Source organism: Chrysemys picta, chromosome 11 (assembly GCF_011386835.1).
Source record: "Chrysemys picta bellii isolate R12L10 chromosome 11, ASM1138683v2, whole genome shotgun sequence".
In the NCBI taxonomy this organism is placed as follows: domain Eukaryota; kingdom Metazoa; phylum Chordata; order Testudines; family Emydidae; genus Chrysemys; species Chrysemys picta.
In genome coordinates, this window is record NC_088801.1 from 55,783,723 (window position 1) to 55,808,187 (window position 24,465).

Genomic DNA, 24,465 nt, shown 5'->3' on the forward strand with positions numbered 1-24,465 from the left:
TGTAAAAGGAGGGGCTGCGGTTTCCCGGTTAACATGTGGCACAAACACAAGTAAACCACCCCCCCCACACACACACACGATTCTCTGGGATGATCACTTCACCCCTCCCCTCCACCGCGTGGTTAACAGCGGGGAACATTTCTGTTCAGAAGAGCAGGAACGGGCGCCTCTGAATATCCCCTTAATAAAATCACCCCATTTCAACCAGGAGAGCTTTCTGGAGATGTCCCTGGAGGATTTCTGCTCCATCCCATACACGTTAACAGACTTTTCCAGTAGATGTACTGCCGCGATTGCCAGGGCAAATTAATCATTAAACACGCTTGCTTTTTTTTTTTTGTAATGTTTACAAATATTTACAAAGTTACACTCACCAGAGGTCTCCTGTGTGCCCTGAGGGTCTTGGATGAGTTCGGGGGTTACTGGTTCCAGGTCCAGGGTCACAAACATATCCTGGCTGTTGGGGAAACCGGTTTCTCCGCTTCCTTGCTGCTGTGAGCTACCTACAGTACCTCCATCCTCATCTTCCTCGTTCCCTGAACCGTCTTCCCTGTGTGTTTCTCCAGTGAGAGAGTCATAGCATACGGTTGGGGTAGTGTGGCTGCACCTCCTAGGATCGCATGCAGCTCCGCGTAGTAGCGGCAAGTTTGCGGCTCTGCCCGGACCTTCCGTTTGCTTCTCTGCCTTTGTGGTAAGCTTGCCGTAGCTCCTTATTTTCACGCGGCACTGCTGTGTGTCCCTGTTATGGCCTCGGTCCTTCATGGCCTTGGAGATCTTTTCTAATACTTTTCCATTTCTTTTACTGCTACGGAGTTCAGCTATCACTGCTTCATCTCCCCATATGGCGAGCAGATCTCGTACCTCCCGTTCGGTCCATGCTGGAGCTCTTTTGCGATCCTGGGACTCCATCATGGTTACCTGTGCTGATGAGCTCTGCGTGGTCACCTGTGCTCTCCACGCTGAGCAAACAGGAAATGAAATTCAAACATTCGCGGTGTCTTTTCCTGTCTACCTGGTCAGTGCATCTGAGTTGAGAGTGCTGTCCAGAGCGGTCACAATGAAGCACTGTGGGATAGCTCCCGGAGGCCAATAACGTCGATTCCGTCCACACTACCCAATTCCGACCCGCAAAGGCCGGTTTTATCGCTAATCCCCTCGTCGGAGGTGGTGTAAAGAACCGGTTTAAAGGACCCTTTAAGTCGAAAGAAAGGGCTTCGTTGTGTGGACGTGTCCAGGCTTAATTCGGTTTAACGCTGCTAAAGTCGACCTAAACCCGTAGTGTAGACCAGGCCTTAGAAGCGCTGAGCACCCTCAATGACTTCAGTGGGATTGTAGGTGCTCCAAAACCTCTGAAAATCAGAGCACTTACTGCCCCTGAAATTCTTTGGAGATGAAGACAGAATTTGAGGCTAGTGTCTGTGTAAATAATCTATGTATTGTAAAAATGGGACCTGATCCTGCAGTCGTTATTCATGGAGTAAGGGGCCCCTAATTAATTAAAAGTTTGGGTGCCTCAATTCGTAGATTTTTAAGACCCTAAGAGAATACTATGATAATCTTCTTTGACTTCCTGCATAACACAAGCCATCAAATTTTACACCGTGGGTTCGTCTTCAGTGCAACAATTAACTCAAGCTACTCCACTTGAGCTAGCGTCCACTCCCTGAAACAACACACAAGCTACATAGAATGATTGAATTAGCAGCTAATCAGTTCTAACTCAAGCTGCTGCATTCCCGCTACATTACTTGCTTGGGAATCAGCAGCACTCAAGCTTCAACCCACCTCCAACAGGTTATAACTAGCTTGAGTTTAAGGCACAACTTAACTCGAGCTAGAGATTTGTGTGAGCACATGGGGTAGAGGTAACACTAGGGTTACCATACGTCCGGATTTTCCCGGACATGTCCGGCTTTTTGGTCCTCAAATTCCCGTCCGGGGGGAATTGCCAAAAAGCCGAACATGTCCGGGAAAATACTCCCAGCTTTGCCGGCATCCCTACCCAGTTCCCTGCTTACCTTAGAGCGGCTCCGGCAGGCTGGGAGCTGCAGGTGGATTCTTCCGCGGTGGCGGCGGCAGCGCCTGCTGCTCCCTCCAGACACCTCAGCTCTGTGTAGCTGAAGAGCCGAGCTGCCCGAGCGCTACCGACTTCACGGTTTGCCAGGCAGCCCCCAGACCTCCAGACCCTGCACCCCCGGCCGGGCGCTTCCCCAGCACAGCCGGAGCCCGGGAGGGGAAATGCCCGGCCACGGCCAGGGGCGCAGGGTCTGGAGGTCTGGGGGCTGCCTGGCAAACCGTGAAGCCGGTAGTGCTCGGACAGCTGTTTCGCGTGGCTGGGAGGAGGAGGGGGAATGCGGGGCGCTCAGGGGAGGGGGCGGAGTTGGGGCGGGGCCGGGGGGCAGGGAAGGGATGGAGTTGGGGCAGGGCCGGGGTCCTCTTTTTCCAATATTCAAATATGGTAACCCTAGACAACACATGAGTTATAGCTCCAGCTATCCCTAGCCTCTGTTTGCCAGAAGCTGGGAATGGGCAACAGGGAATGGATCATTTGATGATTACCTGTTCTATTCATTCCCTCTGGGGCACCTGGCATTGACCACTGTTGGAAGACAGGATACTGGACTAGACCCAATATGGCCATTCTTATGTTATGTTCAACTAACAACTGCAGTGAAGACAAGCTCAACAATTCATGCATCATTCACATAGTTTCTGACTGAGCTACGCCCAGTCCTGATCTAAAGACTTAAAGTAATGGAGGATCCATCCCATCTTTATGTAAATTATTCCAGTGGTTAATTACTCTCCATGTTTAAAGTTTGCACCTTATTTCTAATCTGAATGTGTCCAACTTCAGCAATTGGAAGCTGAAAGACAAATTTAGACAGAAAATAAGGCCAGGCATCTAAATAAATTGCTTGATTTGCTTGCTTGATTTGCAGACTTGCTGCATGCTCTCAGCTCTAGAGCTAACAGGAAAATGGAAATCTCATCCTGGGAGAAATTCCAAGATTTCAAAATTTAATTTAATCATGAGTCAGGTAGAAATGTAGAAATCACGGCATTTTTTGTTAAATGAAACATTCCCGTAACATTTCATTTTGATAAGGTTGAAACATTTCATTCTGACATCATATTATAAAATTTAGAATACAATATAATTGAAATAATAAAGCCTGAACAAATATTTCAAAACTTATCAACACAACCTTTTGATATTGTCAAAATGAAATATTTTGACTTTACCAAAAACTAAATGTTTTGACAATTTCGACAAAAATCAGTATGTTCCCATAATTTGTTTGCAACAGAAAAACAGCATTTTCAATAGAAAAAACATTCTGTTGGAAAAGCTACGACAAGCTCTCTTCAGCTCTTAGTAACAATTGCCCTTAGGCAATACATATAGTCTTAAAAGAGGACTCTCAAAAATTTACTTTGTGTGCCTTTTGCTCTTTACACAAACATAACATGAAGGAACCATGTGAGGGTACAGTGGGATCCAAATAACCCTGTTTACTGACTATAAGTCACAACCATTTAAAGCGATACACCCATATTCCTGTACACTACAGTACTGTTTTTCATATACAGAAATGTTTTCTATTAAGGCTAGGCAAAGTTTTATTAATGTACAACAAATACATCATGTATGTATACATCACGTGCCTGGGAGAGCACACACAGCCTGGATTGACACTACAACTATTACTGTAAGAGTTTTACTCTTTTGTCCTCTATTGATTTCAGCAATTTCATCTTCTATGGCAATCCCATAAATTGGTGTATAGCAAATTTACTCAGGCCTTGGCTACACTGGCGCTGTACAGCGCTGCAACTTGCTGCGCTCAGGGGTGTGAAAACGTGCTCCCCCCCCTGAGCGCAGCAAGTACAGCGCAGTAAAGCGCCAGTGTAATCAGAGCCTGCAGCGCTGCACGCTCACTCGCAGCGCTGCAAGCTACTCCCCTCGGAGAGGTGGAGTACATACAGCGCCACGAGAGCTCTCTTGCCACGCTGGCGGCGCGACTACACTCGCGCTTCACAGCACTGCTGCGGCAGTGCTGTGAAGTCCTGAGTGTAGCCAAGGCCTCGGTAAATGAGAGTGCTTATCTTAAAGTGTTGATAATCATATATTATTGTTAGTCTCTTAGAAGTTTTATTATTAATTATTATTATTTACTACTACTACTACTACTACTACAGGCCAATTACTTTAAAGTTACTTAAAGAAAATTCACTTTGTACACCTTTGGGACCAAAATTCTACTTGAAGTCAATGGAAAAATGAACATAAATTTGACTCTTGAGATAGAAAGAAACAGGTGTTGGAGGGTAAAAATAAATAAATAAATAAATAAATAAATAAATAGACTTGGCAGGTAATTTTTTAATTCCATTTAAAAATGTGTATATACACTTTCATTTACATCTACATATGTATTCCGCTTACATTCCATTTGGGAGCTTAACTTTATTCCAATTCTTTACAGAGGTGTTTTTCTCGTAACTTTTAATTATCTGGCTTTTGAGGATATAAAATATCCTTTATTTTACTATAATTTCCCTGTGTATATTTAGTACAATGGTACTGCTTAGGACTCTGCATTTATATTTCTTTTAGCATTTGCAGTATAATCCAAATATCATAATGAAATTTCTCAATTACTTCTAATTGTACAATGCTAAAATTTGATATATACATGAAGTAGCCAGTACAGAGACATTTGAGGGGTTGCGGTTTTTTAAATAACCAATTTAAATCCCTGAAATGAACTTTACGTTTTAATGAGTTTTTAATCCAAAAAAAACATTTTTGTATGTGTTTTTGTCAGACTCTAAATGGTTGCAGGGAGACAGAATCTCAGTGTTGAATGGAAGCTTCAGAATAAGCCTCTCTCTGTATAAAACCTTAGCCTTACAGGTGATTGCTCTAGAAGTGGACTAAACCCATGGAGACTTGACAAAATATAATGAGGCCTTACAGTCAACTTTTGGCCCAAGAACCCCCTGGATGGCTGAGATTGATCTGGTATTATGGTATTCACATTGGAAATGTGTCAGATAACCTGTGCAACGATTTATTTTCGCAAACAAATCAGTACCAATAGCCGCAGGATTTTAAAAAAAATCTTATGATGCTAAATGTCATTCAAAATGTTAGTAAAGTAATGGCCTTCACATGAACAAGAATTAACAAAGGAAAAAGAACACAAGAAAATGACGTTTTAATAAAAATATATACATTGAATTAAGATGAGCCAGTTTACATGGGTGACAGCTCACTTTTTCTATTGCTTCCTCACATACTGTACCTGTGATATCATTCCTTTTGGGATGCTAGAATTACCAGAACTATGGAAAAGAAAGTTACTCAATGGGAACTCTGCACAGGGTCTTCACTTGCTTTCAGCAGCAACGGGTTAAGGGTGAGGCACAAAGCCATAGTAAGACATGGATTTTTAGCTAGGGACGGTCACAACAGATAAAATTCACCTGTATCTAAAACAGCTACACCATATAGTTGTAATTACTGGGTTATAAAGATTGTGGCTGTTATTTAAGGTTTATGTTTTATTTTTAATGTGGGTTTTTTTTTTGTATTTCACTCCTTTACAGCATTCGTATTCTATTAGCTATTTCTTTCAGTGGGCTTCATTGGACGTCAGCAGCTGGGAAGCTCGGCTAGTAGCTAAGCAATGCTTGAGTTCAGAAATGAGCTAAGGATTCCTGCCTCCAGGCTTGGCAAGCACTGGGATTGTTATGGAGGTGCTTCCATCAATTTCTGGAGGACAGCCAGCTCATGTCTCTTTTAAATGCTCCTCTCAGCAGCCAGTTCAGTCTGCAGTTGCATGCATCATGTTGACTCAATATTAAGAGGATAAAAATACACAAAGAGGCCAAAAATGGAAGCCCAGAATGATGGTATCCTTGAAAATTCAGTCATGCTTGGGTTATTCTCTCTGATAATTATTATCCCTCATCTTTTGAGGCAGCAATGAAAAACACTACAGTGAGATGCTGAATGATTTCTTGTTGCCAAATGGAAAAAATATGGACTTAACTCTATTTTATGGGTGAATCAGGGGAATTAAAAGGAAGCTTTATGGTTGCCTTTAAATACAGTTACTCAAATCAAACTACACATTAAGCCTGTTTGATCACTAGATTCACCCCCTCCCATTCCAATCCCTCCTTCTTACCTCCTCCCCACACCCTACTATGTCTAACCATTTTAAAGTGCTTAGACCAGCATCACTGCACAATATATCCCACTTACATCATGATCATTCTATCTACTGACTGTCCGCTGAAAGTCATGCATTACAGTAACTTAAATTAGGCACCATGTTAGGGAAAACAATCAAATACACAGGAGTGGAAAACCACAAGTATCCAGCAGGCTAACAATAAAAACAGCATACAGACAGTAACTGATTACTCTTGCTTTAGTGAAGAGCAAAGGGTTTTGGAATCAGAAAATCCTTTTCCCCTTTTTTTGGGGGGGGGGGGGCGGGGTCTCCATTATTACTTTATTGTGGTAATAGTATTTTTTTTCAGTATGTTGTTTGCATGCAACTACTGGGGTAATCAAACCTCACTCACTTCGCTCCTTGAGGCGACAGCCCGATGAAGAGGGGTCAGCCACATATTGTCCTTGGCATTGACACGAGCCCCTGCAAATAAACAGTACAGATTATTGACATGCTTTTGATGTAATAGAACAACAATAATAATATTAATACATTTCTTGATAACAAAGGCCATGCCGTATAAATATGCACAGAATTTAGCTAACCTTGCTAGCATCAGTTATTTTAGGGTTACCATACGTCCGGATTTCCCCGGACATGTCCTCCTTTTGTGTGCTAAAAATAGCGTCCGGGGAGAATTTGTAAAGCACTCACAATGTCCGGGATTAGCAGAGAGTGGCTGGGAGGGCTGCAGGGAAGTCCCGGGCTGGACTCAGGAGCAGCTGTAGAGGAGCCGGATCCGCCCTGCATTCTGAGCCAGCAGCTGCCTTGCAGCCCAGTCCGGCAACACTGTGCAGGGCCAGACCGGGTTTTGTTGTGCAGGGCCAGACCGGGTTTTGTTGTGCTGGGGAGCTCAGCCACGTGTCCGGCTCGGCTGCACAGAGCCCAACACTCTGTTCTGAGCAGCAGGGTAAGGAGGTCAGGGGGCAGGAAGGTTCTGGAGGTGGAGGTCAAGAAACGGGGGGGGCTTTTTGGGGGGAGTGGAGAAAGTTTTGGGCAGTCAGGGTACAGGTAGGGGGTAGGGTCCTGGGGGGCAGTTGGGGGGGGTCTTAGGAGGGGGGCAGTTAGGGGACAAGGAGCGGGGGGGGGGGGTAGGGGGCTGGGAGTTCTGGGGGGGAGCTGTCAGGGGGCAGGAGTGGAGAGAGGGATCGGAGCAGTCAGGGGACAGGGAGCAGAGGGGTTTAGATGGGTTGGGAGTTCTGGGGGGGGCTGTCAGGGGGCAGGAGTGCGGAGAGGGATCGGAGCAGTCAGGGGACAGGGAGCAGAGGGGTTTAGATGGGTTGGGAGTTCTGGGGGGGGCTGTCAGTGGGTGGGGAGTGGTTGGATGGGGCGTGGGAGTCCCAGGGGTCTGTCTGGGGGTGGGGGTGTGGATAAAGGTTGGGGCAGTCAGGGGACAAGAGGCAGGGAGGCTTAGATAGTCCTGGGGGGCAGTTAGGGGCAGGGGTCCCAGGAGGGGGTAGTCAGGGGACAAGGAACGGGGGGAGGGTTGGGAGGTCAGGGGGGGGCGGGAAGTGGGAGGGGCAGGGGCGGGGCTAGGGCGGGGCTCCTCCCGTCCTCTTTTTTGCTCGCTGAAATATGGTAACCCTAGTTATTTCTACTTCGTTAACTCTGAGAAAATTACCTTACTTTCAAAAACCAGAAAGGTTCGGCAGTAAAGGTGGGTAGGGGGCCTAGGTTGTCTATCAAAGATTAGCAGGTCTTCCTAGGACCAGGCAAATGTGCAAGGGATGTCAGGAGGCTGGACAGCTGAGGTAGTGATCTGGGACCTGATCCTGCAAGCTACTGAGCCGCTCAACTTTTGGAGCAGATAGCATTTAGCACCTCAGGATCAATTCCACAGTCACTCATCCAGGAGAAGGGAGGACGAGGATTCTTCAGCTTGGAGTGCTTGTTGGAAGTGTTAGTGAACTATTTAAAGGAGCAAATGGGGGGAAGTTGGGCAGCTGGATACTGTTGGGTCACTTGCTGAGTGGAGGGGTAACAAGGATGTTTTGGGGCAGCTAGAGTGGGGTGGGTCAACAGAACACACACTAAGAAAATGAGCTTCCACATCCATGGGGGGACACAAATTTAGTTTTAAGTAATATTTTAAAGCAATCTATTGAGGCAATAAGACAAACAAGGAGACATCACTGGAGGGAGCAGAGAAAATAAAGACAGCACCTTAATTTAAAATATTGTTATTATTGTTTGAAAGCAGAACATTTTACAAATTAGCAGAGTTGTCTGCAAATCTGTCCTGATACAATTGGATAAGCTTTAGACAAGTATAAGCATCCTGCATATATCACAAATGAGCCTTCAAATTCTTCACTAACAAAAAGGATGTTTTAACCACATTTTGCACTAGAACTTAAGCTCATATAATGTACCCAATACAGGGACTTTGGCTTTAATTTTCCCTGATGGTAGTGGATCATTCAAGGTCTAAGCACCAAAAGTATTTTCCAAAAACCCACTGCTCATGGGTGCTTACAAGTTTGCCCCTCACTTGTAATGGTCATTGAGAATTTGGTTCTAATGATCAGAGTGGAAGCAATTTCTCTGGGTTTCTTTTCAGGTTTTAAACGTTGGAAAAGGTTTCAAACCTCCCGTGTCACCTGGCTTCAGAAAAATAACATTACAATTTGTCAAAGTACCAATATGAGATCGACAGTTATAATCTATCTGACTGGCCTGGGAGTTTTACATCTAATGGAACTTGCTATGCCCATGCAAAACGCATGTCTGGTTTAGTGAGTTAGATGTTTGATTTGAGAAGTTCACTGATGATGGATTTACCTTTACAGATAATTCTGATATCATGAGTAAAACAGAAGTGAGGTGTTACCCTATTGATCTTCATAACAGGATTATTATTTATAATGCAGTGGTGCCTAGAGTCCTCCATTATAGAGCAGGGCCCCATTGTGCTAGGCACTGTGCAAACACAGAACAAAAGACAGTCTCTGCCCCAAGGAGCTTTCAATCTAGGATTCCAATGTAAATTGTGTTACACCATTTTGGATAAGTAAGGTTTGCCAGATGCAAACTGCTTGGCCTAAATCCCAATGACTGGCATCAAATATTTCTTTTCAAGTGATTTATTATGTGGTTCAATTTTTTTTTAACTGAGGTTCTCCTGATTTATCTTCACCCATTCAAGAACTCCCATGAGCAGAAAGGCTTATGGGACGAATAACATTATGTGATAAGCAGTTATATCATTCCTCAATATTCAGCAACTATAGTGGCATCTGAGAATAAGAAGATGATTAGAAAACCCAGGAAATTGTTTCTTTCAGTAGCTGGTTAAGCCTTTCACTGATCCACTCACCCTTCTACAAGCTGAATAGGCAGCTGCCTAGAAAACCACCGAAGAAAATGATAAAAGCAAAACGATCATGACACACACACACACAAATTATGCAGCATGTTCTCAATCTTATCTCCCTCTACTGTTTTCCACATCCTTTTCCTCTGTATGTTTTTCAATGTGCTGTTTACCTAACAGAGTGGAATGGCTCATTCATAGCTAGTTTAGTCTATCACACATTTGTAAACATTTGTCTTTTCAGATGTTTCACTCAATACACCTTGTTTGGTTTAACCAAATGCCTAGGATATATGGTGTTGCACTTTTAAGCTTCAGCTTCCATCCAGGGATCTCAAAGCACTTTTCAATACTATTAAGAAAGATTTTACATTCCTTAAAGGTGGGGAAATGTGACATTGTATAGAAGGTAAAACAGAGGCACAAAGAGGAAAAGGCCTACTTTGTCAAAAATGCTCTCTGTTTTTGGGTGCCAACTTTTAAAACCTAGGCAATGCTTTTCTGTTGCTGAACACCTACACTGCCCATTTAAGTCAAACTCTGACATCCAGGCCCTCTGTGTTTCAATTAGGGCACCCAAAGACAAAGGGACCCTCAAGTCAGTGAACACTTGTGAAAATGTAAACATAAACATATGTCTGTCTTCATTGCAAAGTTAACCTGGGCTCTTAGCTGGGTATTTTCTAAGTGGGGGGTCCTCAGAAGGCACCTTTATAGCTGTCCCCCTCAGTCTCTGCACTGGAGGAATTCTCCCCTAGCTGGAGACAAGGATTTTAGAGCCCCCTTTACACTGCTCTGGCCTTTCTACCCAGTTCAAATGGGCTGAAGTCTCACCCATGGTACCCAATTATCCAGGACTAAGGTGGCCTCAACTGAGTATTGTGTCCAGTTCTGGACGCCACATTCCAGGAAGGATGTGGACAAATTGGAGAGAGTCCAGAGAAGAGGAACAAAAATGATTAAAGATCTAGAAAACATGACCTATGAGGGAAGATTGAAAAAATTGGGTTTGTTTAGTTTGGAAAAAAGGAGACTAAGAGGAGACATGATAACAGTTTTCAAGTATGTAAAAGGTTGTTACAAGGAGGAGGAAGAAAAATTGTTTTTCTTAACCTCTGAGGATAGGACAAGAAGCAAATGGGCTTAAATTGCAGCAAGGGAGGTTTAGGTTGGAGATTAGGAAAAACTTCCTGTCAGGGTGGTTAATCATGGGAATAAATTGCCTACACAGGTTGTGGAATCTCCATCATTGGAGACTTTTAAGAGCAGGTTAGACAAACACCTGTCAGGAATGGTCTAGATAATTAGTCCTGCCACGAGTGCAGGGGACTGGACTAGATGACCTCTTGAGGTCCCTTCCAGTTCTATGAGTCTATGATTCTAACTGCAGCATTTGAGTGCAAGGACTGCACAGGACTAGAGGTGCACCAAAAGGGAGCAGAGAGGATGAAAAACCATGGCCAGTAGAGCTACGTGGAGAAGAAAGCATGCTGCGTCCTTGTAAGCAATGGTCAGGACTACACTCTCCGTGCCTGGCAGGAAGTTCATTGCCTCCTAAAGTTTTGTCGGGGCAGCATGGCTCCATGGTTAGTGCCTTAGTGACATTGCATGTGGTTCTGCCATAAAGGTTTGACAGTGTCCTTAGACAGCAAGCCCCTCAGGGCAGAGACCGGACCTCAGATTTCTACTCACTTGTACACCAGTGCCACCTCATTGAAGCCATGAGATTGCACTGAAATATATTTCCTCTCTTGTGTTTCTATTTGTCTGGACAGCTCTCCATGCACATCCATGATTGGGTGTGGTTACAGGTTGTCAAAATAAATAAAATTAACAGATTTTTACTACTTGACTGCACTTCCTATTCTGGGGAAAGGGCGTGAAGAAGGCAGTAAAGTCCAAATCTCAACTTCATGTGTTTTAATGCACATCAGACAAACTCACAATACACTCCCCCATTTCAGCCAAATATCACAGGCCAGATCCTCAGTTGATTTATACCCACTGAGGATCTGGCCCCACATCTTCCATTTTAATTCTGAATCCACTCCTATTTTAATGGTTATCTAGAATGCCATTTCTGGTATGTCTCAGTGCACCAGGGCAGAAGCTTTATTTATTAGCTGCTACATTTATTTGTGCTGCCACCAGTTCATGGGCTATAAATCTAAGTATGAGCATATGTCACTGAATTTCTCTCCTGAGTCCTGTCTGAAATGCAAGGGGCTGATACTTTTCTGGGCTTCTTGTCATGCTCCGAATATTGTGGTTCAAATCTGACAGTAAATATTCCATGCTTTTATTCTTTAAATATACTGCCTGTCCTCTGATTTTAAAGTCGGGCATCAGAGGTACACTTTTTAGAGTGCTAACTGTTATCATCAGATTAATCTTTTGTGAAGTATTTTACAAATTGGGTGGTGTTGAAGGCAGAAGGGAAACGTTGCTGTTGCGATCTGAGCTCTGCTGCTTGGCTAGCCCTGGCGGATCACTACATCACAGAAATTTACAAAGACCTTGTCTCTTCCAAGTGGGTACAAGTACTGGTATGTCGTGTGAATAATGATACTTCAGAGACTAAAATGAGATGAAGAGGTAGAACATACCACATACAGAATTAGCTCTGACTCAAGCCCTGGGAATGTAAGTATTAGTGTTAATAGTGCTCCACTAAGTCAAATCAAACTGAACCCTTGCTGGCATGAAGGTTAATCATTAAAACCTTAAATTATGAGCTAGTTTCTCTTTGTTTAACCCCCAGTTGGATATTTCACAGAGTTGGGCGCATCACCTGCATTTTATCCTATCCTCCAGACAAATACTAGAGCCAGTAGATGAATTTTGGCTTGTAACTTATTTGAATTCATATTGCCTATAAGAGCATGGAGATATTCTTTCCCACATAAGGAACACATTGGAAATCAAGAAATGAAATGTATTTTCCACAGCAAAGCCACATCTTCACTAGGTAATGCACTAGAGATGCTACAGGAATTCTTGGGAGACACGGGTCAGAGCTACCTTATCTATTCATTCATAGAAATCTTCCTTGTGCTGCTACTTGCAGTCCTTGAAAAGATAATGCCTCTGCATCCTGCTCATATGCTGACAATTCACAATAACAAGATATGACAATGGCTACATGCTGTATTACCACATGTCAAAATGAAAGTAATTAGTCTTTACCTCCTGTTGAAGAAAGGCATGCTTGTGTCTAATGTATTGGAGAAACCATCCAAGCTTAGTCTGTCAATGTAATATTCACTCACGTTTTTCTGCTGGGATCAATGACATACTGGATGATCACATGTGAAAATGTAAGTCTCACAAGTTAAAGCTCCATGACTAAGGCAATTGGCTAACCCACGATTTCTAAATATATGATGGACAGAGGGATTGTGCATAACTTTCTCGTTTAGTTGAATCCCTTTTTTGCTTTCCTCCAACCATTTTTTTTTTTTGGACAACAAACTCCGCTTACAAGCTGTCTGTACAACTTACGTCTGGTGGGAGAACAGCAACATCAAAATTTAAATGGAAGAGCTCTATTACAGTACTGTTGCATTTAAAGATGTACATATCACTGATAACTGGGGCATCAGGTAAGCCAGAATAGGAATTTCGAACAGATGATGTAAATGTCAGTAGGAATCTTGACAGATATTGCTTATTCCATAAAATACCACTCATGGGCTAATGCAGTGGTGTTTGATTAGGCTGCAGTTTATTGTTACAAACTTTGATATTCCCAAGTCATTTATCCATCACAGAACTAATACCATATTCATTACATGAATCCGATCTGAAAATAGTTTTATTGTTTTGGATTAGTAACAGCAGTCAGATGCAGAGTGCTAGACTCAATTACAACAACAATGATCTGATGCCCTATTGCAGGGGTTCTCAAACTGGGGGTCAGGACCCCACAGGGGGTCACAAGGTTATTATGTGGGGGGTCACGAGCTGTCAGCCTGCACCCCAAACCCTGTTTTGCATCCAGCATTTATAATGGTGTTAAATATATTAAAAAGTGCTTTTAATTTATAAGAGGGGGGGGTCACACTCAGAGGCTTGCTATGTGAAAGGGGTCACCAGGATAAAAGTTTGAGAACCACTGCCATACTGTCATATTCCATTCAGTTGGGGGAAAAAAGCTACCATCTGGCAAACCATACTCAGATAAAATCTTAGCCAATTTGCACTCTTACCCCAAACTAAAACAATTTTTTCCCCCAGATTGTAATAAATTCAACTATCTTCCCAACCCTCACTTTTAATTTTTGGTAATCTCTTCACATTCTGCATTTGGTCACAAGTAGAAATGCTATATTACTGTGAACAGCCCCTTTCTGTGAGATTTCCTTCCCTACCAGAACAGCAAAAGTGTTGGAAATTTTGCAGCAGAGCTTTTTCTTCTGAGATTTAAAGCCCAAATTCTTAACTAGAGAGATTCAAGGTAAGCCTTCAAATTTGCTCATCTGAACAACCAAAACTGAATTTGAGGTTTGCTCTTCAGAAGACAACTTATCAATTAAATAATTACTTTTTATAATACAGTATGTGTATATGTGCAATAATGTGATTCAATCTCTAGACTACATGTCACACATAGCAGTAGCTGTTTAATGCTACAGAATCTCAAGAGCTTGACGATCAGATATACGCCTGCACTCAATTCTTACCACATCAAGGATGTTGATAAATGTATTTCCTATTACAGCACAGTTATATTTTTAATATGTGCTCCTTACTCTTTCAACTTGTAGCTTCTTCCTCACCCTCAGTCAGTCGACTGTCATGCAATAAGCCCTACTCTTAACAATCTGGTTTAGAAACACATGATGTTTGGGCATTTGCAGGCACACCCAGGAGTTAGCCATGATCTTCTATGCTTCTTGTGAGGTGCCAACTCTACCTTTTATTCCGACAACTATCAATCATGCTTTTCATTTTCAAAGTAGTATTGAAGCACTACTAATTATTTATCACAATGCCTCTACAAAAGGTAGGTGGGTATTATGTTCCTGCTGCAAATTGGAAACCAATACAAAGAAGGTTAAGTGTCTTGTCAGAGGTCACAGAAGTAGGCAGTGTCAACCCCTGGGATGAAAATTCACAGTCCAGTGCTCAATACCCTGTCTCAGACTTTACATTGCACAACAATGCAAGGAGAGATTTGACATTCCATTCCTGAATCACCCCTCATACACTATATATACACATGGATAGGGATCCATCCATCACTATGAAGCAAAAAACTTAAGCATGTGATTAATCCCACTGGAGACATTAGGAGTTAACACATAAGTCCTTCGCTAAATAGGGATGGTCTTAAGCATGTGCTAAACTTGTTTTCTGAATCCACAAATATCAAATAGTTTTGACCCACTGCAAGTTAGTAACGATTTGTAGTTTTGGTTCATTGTGTTCTCAGAGTATATGTTATGTAACTATAGCAAGCAATTTAAACTGGTTCTCTTATCCTGCAAACAGCATAATGCTCCTTGGAACACAGAGATGGACAGGGCCCGCATTTAACCTGCATAAGTTAAAGATGCCTCCCTTGGGTATTCACTGTAGTTTGTAACATTGGCTTCTCTGTTGATGACCAATTCAGTCTTCACATTACCTGACAAAATGAGGAGCTCAATGATCTCTGCATCCCCCAGAAAAGCCGCAACATGAAGCGGGGTGCGTTTCTCACCATCCTGTAAAACAGCAAAGATTGCACAGCTATAAAGTATGGTCAATACTGGTAAGAGCTAATGCTAAAGTGTCATTAAGCTTTAACTAATATTTGATTTTTTACCAGTTTCTCATATTAGAAAGATGGGACTCAACCAGTAAAGAATGAACGAAAAGTTCTGAACCAGGCATTTGTCTTTAACAATCCACCTTACATGCTATATTTTTTCCATCAAGCATGGCACAGAAACTATTCTTTTCTGGGTATTCTTTTTCACATATATAGTGAATGTAATTTGTATCTCATCTGTACCTCTCTTCCTCCCAACCCTGGAGAAACAGTTATGCATGAGGGAAAACATTGTCCTCAGTTAGGCCCTTTTTGAAATGTTTGCTGCTTTGCTTTTATAATTCAAATCCTTCTGGACATCAGCCTTTGTGATGCAATTTAATTGAACAACACAGCACAAGGCTCTAAAAATAAATACTTTTGAGAAAGGAATGGAACAGTTCACAAGGTCATTATAGATAGAATGCCCTTTCTCTGCAAAGGTAATCCAAATACATGCAGCCTTTCATAAACTGTTCATCAGTAAGTCGTTGACTCAAAATAGAGATGTCTGGCACAGTCTAGTCCGATATTGCCAAGCCCAAGCATTCAAAAGTCTTCAGTCAGGCTTCCCTCCAAAAATCTTGAGATTGGCTTAAACACAAAGAGATTTTTAAAGTAACATATTTGAAGTTCTTTTTGTTTGCCTTCTGGCTTTTGAACCTTTAGGGTTCATGTTTTCAAGCTTATCTCTGCAACCAGGAAGGCTAGAAACTTCTGTAATTTAAAAATGAAAGCCAAAATTCTTTTGTAGTCTCATGAATCCAAGGTCTAGAGCTTTAAGAAAAAAATCCACCAAATATTACAAGACTCACAATAAAATCACAAGAGCAGGTAACAGTTCTAACCAGATAAGTACTGAGTGTTATTAGAGTTATCGTGCACTTCATATGTTTATTTATATTTAGAGACAAACAACATTAAAAAACAGCCATACAAAGAGATCTAAGTGCCCTATCAGTTAATAAAACCTACAATAACAGGACCACCCAGCATTAAATATTCATATACAGGTAACAAAGTAACTCACTAGCCAACAAATCAAAGCAATGGAAAAGCCCCATTTATATTCCCACCCCACTCCAGAGACATACCCCAGACCTCTGTCAAGTAAACAGCTGTTGCAGAATGCCTTTAGGATCATCATTTGTGGGTTATTCGGACCATCTTCAAAATGTTCTATAAACACTAACAAATCGATGCTGCAGAATCTTTTTTCTTCTGAACAATGAAAAATGTTTCCCCAGGTTACACTATACACAAGCACTGCAAGCCTAGGAGCCACTGATGGACAGGGTGAGTTATGGGTGGGAGAGTGTTTAAGTCTCTCATATGTATATATTATTACAAAGCCTTAGAATTATTTAAAAAAAAATCTAAAATACTGTAAAACACTTGAAGACAGACTACTCAAACACGGCCACACTGATGGAGGAAAGATTTTCTCACAATCTCCCTTTCTCACCTGGTGGGGAAGGTATAATAGTATTACAAATTTCTAGTTTTTCACTTCAAAAATATCACCACTCTATGCACTTGTAGGCCAGAATTCTCAAGAAACCTCAGTGCCTATTAAGGCACCTAAGTAAATGGCCAGATTTTCTAACATGCTCACTACTCAGCAGCACCTGCTGAGAACAACAGAGCGCTGAGCATTTTTGAAAATCTGGATCTACATAGTTTATTCAGTAACATTTTCTATGATGTAATATATTATGCTTCAGTTTGCATTGGCAGGGCAAGTGTTTGCTGTGGGATAGTGCACCATAATACCCATAAGGATTACTTCATGCTTCTCTCCTAAGACTGTACAATACATACAAAATCATAAAGCAAAGACTGGTCAAAATCCTGAACAAAAATAGAAATGTTTTCAGTGCATTATATTTTTTTAAATTAATGCATTGCACTGTAGAATCTCTCTTGGTTTTGGTGCAATATTAGCAACAGCTCTTGCATCTGTCAACTCTAAGCTTTATAGTATCACCTTGGGAACATATACAAGGCTTGATAAGAGAACAGAGGGATGTGAAATGGGGTATTAGTGATGCAAGTTCAAGCAAGTATCCAAAACAATCCCGTTAATTGATTGATGGCCTATAAGGAACATTTTACAATCATTCAAAACTTAATGGGGACTTGGCTATCAGAAAAAAAGGTGCAACAGGGAAGTGGAATTTTGTGCCTGTGACTTGTTTTGAGGTAACATTTTGAGCCAACAAGATATTTAGTGGATCATCTGAGATGATCAATTCATATGGTCCTAAAAATAAAAGCACCAACCAAGCGGAGCAATGTCTATCCACAAGCATCTGATCCTCAGACACCAAAGCCATTGAGAGACGACTTCCATAGCAGCAGCATCAGGTTTTAAACAAACAAAAAACGTTTTTTTAGTGATTTGGTTGTTTTTAAGCCTGATTTCTACGTTTCCTAGATGAGAAAATAAATCTTCCTCCACCTGTCACAATTGAGCACCCAACAACAAAACAGGGCTCATGCTGATGCAAGTTATAACTGAAGAAGATAGACTGAAATAATCTCTAGTAAAAGGCAATAAAACAAAACAAAACCCAACCCGCCAGAGAGTGATCATTTATTGGGTTACTTCTGAAGAAGCCTGACTATTACATCTGTAGCTGAGTATGTATATAAGTAGGTCAGTCAGAGGATCACTCTCAGGTTCCTGTTTATGCTACAAAAAGCATAACAAAGAAAACAAGAGGAACTAGGGCATATGCACATACAATGAAATTCACTCCTTGTGTTCACACACCACACAAAGACCATCCGCCAATTAAATGGTGCCCAGTCTTTGTGCAGAGCCTACGCACAGAGAGATAAGTTCAACCACAGACATAATTTTGACATGATGGTAGAACAGTGAAAAATCAATGAGGTCTAAACATTGAAGGCTACAAAGAGAGAGAGAGAGAGAGAGAGAGAGAGAGAGAGAGAGAGAGAGCATTATTTCAATCTGTAAAAGGTTTGGCAGTAACTAAGTTCATATAAACATTTAAAGGAAACAAAGAAGCAAGGGGAGATAGTGAAAGGAAAATTGGACACAATGGTAAGACAAATAATAAGGCATTTTTCAAATACAGTACTTAAAGGAACAAGACAATAGATATGTTACACCATGACTAAGACAAGTTACTGAAAGTGAGGTAAACATTCCCCCTTCAAAAATGAATTACTTTGTTGCCTTGGTTCACAAAAGAGCATGTACATCTACTGAAAGTGTAAATGAAGATTTAATGGAAAGCTAATGTCTGCCTTCATTTTTGGCCATATGAATTGGTTGAGCCACAGAGACCTATGTAATACATTCAAAATAGTGCTTAGCACGATTAAAATCAGAATAATACTTAACCAATTGCCAGGTCTGATTCTCCTCTCACTTACACCAATGTCAATCAGGAGAAATGCCACTGATGTTAATGGAGATAAGAACAGAATCAGAGCTAAAAAGCTTTAGGGATTCACACTTTCTCCAAATTAGCCAGGGTCAGTTTAGCCAAGGCAGACTAAATTACATCATATTGGATACATATCAATGACTAGAACAGAAATTGACTCAAATGTAATGGAAACAGTCACACAGAAAGAACCTTCAACTTATTTAACACAATTTAAGCCACACTTACAATTGCTAAGAGACAGGAATGTATCGACACAGAAGGGACAGTTCACAAACTGGGTGGTAGTGTTGATAGAATAATTCAGGTGCAATTTTACTTCAGAAAAAATAATGTAGGATGTTGGGAGCAAAGGCACACTTAGGCCTGCTAGAAGCCTGCTGGGAATTTTAAGAGTCTGCTCTGATAACATTTGACAGCATGAGTATAAATAAAACTGCACATGCGCACAAAATTGCAGAGCAATCGTTTAGTGCTGTGCATGTTAGGAAAAAGTTCCTGTCAGGGTGGTTAAACACCGGAATACATTGCCTAGGGAGGTTGTGGAATCTCCATCTCTGGAGATATTTAAGAGTAGGTTAGATAAATGTCTATCAGGGATGGTCTAGACAGTATTTGGTCCTGCCATGAGGGCAGGGGACTGGACTCGATGACCTCTCGAGGTCCCTTCCCGTTCTAGAACCTATGAATCTATGTGTAAGAAATTGCAGAGTAATCATCTTTGTGAGAAAAAGAAAAGACAAGATAAAGTAACTAAAAAAGCTAGAAAAGACCACTCTGAACTAAAACTAAACCTGTACTGACAGGAGGAGAGTTGACATGGAAATCAGAGACTAATACACACGTATAAGAAAAGATACGAAAAAAAGTTATAAATAAATCTGTGTAACAAAAGGGGGTTGAAGCTGTATTGTCTGGACTGGAAGGCAATGATGAGCTCCTCACTTGTAAGTAACTGATCACCACTTGGTGAGTGTTTTGCCTTAATAAAGATTTGTTAGACCCATCTGATGAGTAAGTGAATCTCAATCCAACATACAGTAGGCAACTGATTAGGAACTAGTAAGAGGAAAGAGCAATTGAGCTGGTTTAGCTCCTGGGCTATTTAAAAAGTAGCTATGGTCAAAAAAGTTTATTTTGTAAAAACAATATCTCTTTCTCTTCAATATTTATTTTCCTTCAGTGATTCCTCTGTTAAACTGTGCAATTTACAAAACAAATCCAAATGCCTAACCAGGAGCACCAGCTGGCATATGAAAGTCAACTTGTGTTATTTCTGCTCTCTGCATTTTCAACAGCCATAACCACCCATACAGGTTTCCTGAATCAAAACCTACTAATCTTAACCCCCCTAGGTATGTTTACACTGCAATCAAAGACCCTTGGCATGCCACTGCTGGCCCCTGTCAGCTGACTTGGGCTCACAGGGCTATAAAACTGCAGTACAGACATTCAGGCCTACACCCAAAAGTCAAGATTTGCATGACTGGATCCTTAACTGGTGATTTTGTGGATACCATATGAGGTAGAATAGAAATGCATTTTGCACTTACACAAGCGATAAGGATAACAACGTAGGGTTTTTGTAGCACTTTTCCTTCCATGGGGCTCAGAGTATTTTACAGAGATTTGTGAATACACCTCTATCCCGATATAACGCAACCCGATATAACATGAATTCTGATATAATGCGGTAAAGCAGCGCTCCGGGGGGACGGGGCTGCACACTCCAGGGGATTAAAGCAAGTTCGATATAACGCGGTTTCACCTATAACGCAGTAAGATTTTTTGGCTCCCGAGGACAGCGTTATATGGGGGTAGAGGTGTACTATCCCCTGCTTTCAGATGAGCAAACTGAAGCACAAAGAATTACAGGCTTGTCTACATGGGGCGGTAAGGTAATCCTGCTTGAAACAGTACTACAGTAACACTCATTTTTAGAGCACGTTAGCAGGGAGTACGAGGCAGTTAGAGTGCAACACTTGAACACTCTACAATTTATACCCCTCTGGTGTGCACTGCCGCACCATATAGACAAGCCCTAAGCAACTTGCCCAAAGTCACTCGCAAGTCATTAGCAGTTACGGCAATAAATCCAGATCTCCTGTCTCCCAACTGCATGCACAATGCAGTTTCCCCTGATATATTGACCCCAACATCCCAACAGTAGCTTGCTTATGTCAGTGAACAAGGCGCACAACAGAAAACACAAGAAAGAGATATGTGCAGTGGCAAGTGGCATTTTATGATCACACTTTAAACTACATGTGGAGTATTTCTATTCCAGTACTAGACTTTTCAGGATCCATATATGCACAAATAATTCTAGCTAAATGCAAGTGTGCTCAAGTCGTCTTCATTTACAGATGTGTCAGGGTGATGTATTAACAAATTCCAGGCCTATTCTGAGAATGCCAGCATTGAGCAAAATACAGGAAAACCTGAATTTTTCAATCAAACAAGGACATGTTGTGAAATGACAAGACACTTATATAAAGTGTGGTTACTAGCCTAGAATGGCTGCGCTTGCTAGTTAGAGTGGTTATTTTGTCACTGTTACAGAAAAGGTCATGTGCAGTTTCTGTTAAATATAAGTGACTCATCCCTCTTCTTAGATAAAATGGGATTTGAGGAAGATATGTGGCTTGCAGATCACTTGTCTAAGAGTCTCAGTCATTCTGAGGTTCTGTAGGGGCCAAATTAAGTCTTTTAAATAATATTTTTATTAATCAATCGATCATCAATACACAAATGTGACTTCATGAAAAGAACACAACTTTTTCTCACTGAAAATGGAAATACCATATATTAAATTGTATTAAATCTTCAAAATGATTTTTCAAATATCTCTACCTTACTCTGTTGACTCCTAGTAAGGGTCATGCTTATGGGTTTTGGTATTATACTTAAAATACCTTTAGTCTAATTCTTATAGAGTAAGACATTGCACTGGAGAATATTAAGTCCTATGCATAATAAGTATCTTCATTATTTTGGATGAATTCTTGATCTGTTATGACTATGTGGATTACATAAGGTAAGCAAAAGTGCTCAATATTGTTTTGCTGCTGGTTCTCTTTCTATACATAATCTCAGGCTAGGAAACTGTGGCTTCTCAATTTGGGCTACAAATCCTCGTTTATAGTGGTGTACATTGGTATCATTCCAAATTCATGCAAATGTATTTAAGTTTCTAGCTTTCATGGTTGCAGACTAAAGCTTGAAAGCATGGCATGAGTACTCTAAGCTCAATAAACAGAAGGCAAATAAAAAGCATCTGAAAATTAGTATTTTTTTTATTTTAGGATTTTGTAATAAATGATGATGATTTTGGGAGGCTTGACTCTCAAACTTTGAGCACTTCATGTTGGCAATGCTACTTTAAGGAAAATGAAACCAGTTGCATCTGCACACTGCCTACGCATTTTAATTTGTACCCCATCCTTCAAGCTAGTCCTTCTCAACCACTCCACTTCAAGAAACACTTGTGTAGATCTTCATAAAACGACTGCAAGAGACTTTATTTATTTATTTATTTTAATGGAAGGTGAAAGTGGAGAATGGGGAGGTATGCAGTGTTGTTCTTCCAGACCTGAAGAGCAGCTCCCGTGTAGCTCGAACGCTTGTCTCTCTCACAAACAGAAGCTGGTCCAATAATGTAGAGGTATGTCAGCAAGCTCTCCTAACGAAAGTCAATGTGATTTGAGCAACTACTTCCCTTATGCACCTTTGAAAATCCCAACCCAAGTTATTAATAAATCCCTACATAGATTAACTGTAACATCCCAGCAAAGGGGCTTAGGAGTTTAAATAAATAGTACATGCAGATGGTGCTTTGACTGGTAGAGCTGGTGAAAAATGCTATATATTTTCCATTAACAAGTTCAAACATGATATAACTTCTGGAAGAATTTTCTTCAGAATTTGTCACCTTTTTCAACAAAAATTAAAACAAAACACAATTTTGGTTTATTCCCCTCCTAGACACACACACTCTCTCTCTCTCTCTCTCTCTCTCCCTGGCATAAAGAAAAAAAGGAAAAAAGAAAAAGGGGAAGAGGGAAAAACAAAGAAGTTTTTCAGTTTTCAAAAACCACACACTTTTTGTTCTTTATCTTTTTGAAGTGGAAGATTTAAAGCTAGATGAAAATTTTCCATAAGTTAATTTGTTTCACTTGAAAAGCCGTTTTTCTCTGAAAAAAATTGACCTGCTCTTCTGCCTGGTGGGCTAGAATCCTGGATGAGGGAAGCCCTAAACAACCGCCTAGGTTTCAAATGCCCACCACTGGTTCACACTGTGTACAGGGCCATCACTAGAGAGAGGGTCAAAAAGCTTTTAGGGAAGAGAGAATGAAAGAAAAAAAAATGTCAAAGCTGTCCCCACCTCCTTCTCCAAATTAAAAAACAAACAAAATTACATTTATATTTCCATGTATAAAGGGTAAGTATTAAAAATACCTGCCTGCAGCTAGATCAGTGGTTTCATAATACCGTTGGTTTATAAAACTAAGGGCAGGTCTTCACTACGGGGGGGGTCGATTTAATATATGCAAATTCAGCTACGCGAATAGCGCAGCTGAATTCGACCTATCGGAGCCGACTTACCCCGCTATGAGGACGGCGGCAAAATCAACCTCCGCGGCTCCCCGTCGACGGCGCTTACTCCCACCTCTGCTGGTGGAGTAAGAGCGTCGATTCGGGGATCGATTGTCGCGTCCCAACGAGACACGATAATTCGATCCCTGAGAGATCGATTTCTACCCACCGATTCAGGCGGGTAGTGTAGACCTAGCCTAAGACACAGGGATTCCAATCAAAATCCCTATTCCCTGAGCTGTAGGCTAGTGAAAATTGCCTGCAGACCCACCTCTGGGTAAAAACAGTCAAATGTTTAGTGATAAGAAGCAACTACTGCCCGCTAGATAAAAAGGATCATTGCCATCAAAATTTAAAAGCAGCATCTTGTTCCCCATGACGACCAGTGAGAAACACAGAGCGGTCACTCTGACCTCTATCTTGGCAAAATGAACTAAAAACAAACAAGCCGTTCTAAGCCAAACAGTTACAACTTTTTCTTGGTTACAAAATAAAAGTCCCAATTACAGAAGTATCATCTAGACCTCAGAGTCTTTTATTTTTTAAACACACACTTCCAGGCTAGGAAAGATATTGTTTATATTGCTAGGTTACATAATTTGTTCTTCTAATTTATGATTTGCCCTGAAGTCTTTTCCCAAGGTTAATATTCTATTTCCTTAGATAAGGACAACTCTCATGCTGCTTTGACAGTTTACTATTGTTAGGTATCACTGATTTTTCATAGTTTCCCATGTCCCATTTTGTTCTGCCATGCTAATAGCTCTTCTGCTGTGGGCTCTGAAACATCACATATGACTTTAGAAATTCTTAAAGCTCACTGTGAGAGCAGTCAAATCATATTTTTACTTTGTATTTACATTTTAACTCTTTCAATATTTTTACTATTAACCAAAAATGATCGGGGGAAAAACCCATCACTAACAAACAGTGCCAAAGCTTCCTGTCACATGGCTAGAAATAGCCAAGCATTTCTGAAACACTTACATGGAAGGAATTAGAAACAGACTGAAGATAATTCGCATATACAACTACCGTGACTAGCCAGCTCACAGCAGATGGGAGATGTGGTGTCTTCTACCCATTCTTTTA

General features: G+C 41.2%; 1 protein-coding gene across 17 annotated transcripts in view; it reads right to left on the bottom strand.

Moving 5' to 3' along the window:
• The window catches only part of ANKRD44 (ankyrin repeat domain 44), a 213,070-nt gene that overhangs the window by 96,062 nt on the left and 92,543 nt on the right, over positions 1 to 24,465 (bottom strand). For all 17 annotated transcript variants that reach the window (XM_042851682.2, XM_005294288.5, XM_005294289.4 and 14 more), the window contains 2 exons: positions 15,194 to 15,272; positions 6,604 to 6,674 (listed from right to left, as the gene is read on the bottom strand). In XM_042851682.2, the coding sequence (XP_042707616.1) occupies positions 6,604 to 6,674; positions 15,194 to 15,272 (150 nt within the window). The remainder of the gene's footprint in view (positions 1 to 6,603; positions 6,675 to 15,193; positions 15,273 to 24,465) is intronic.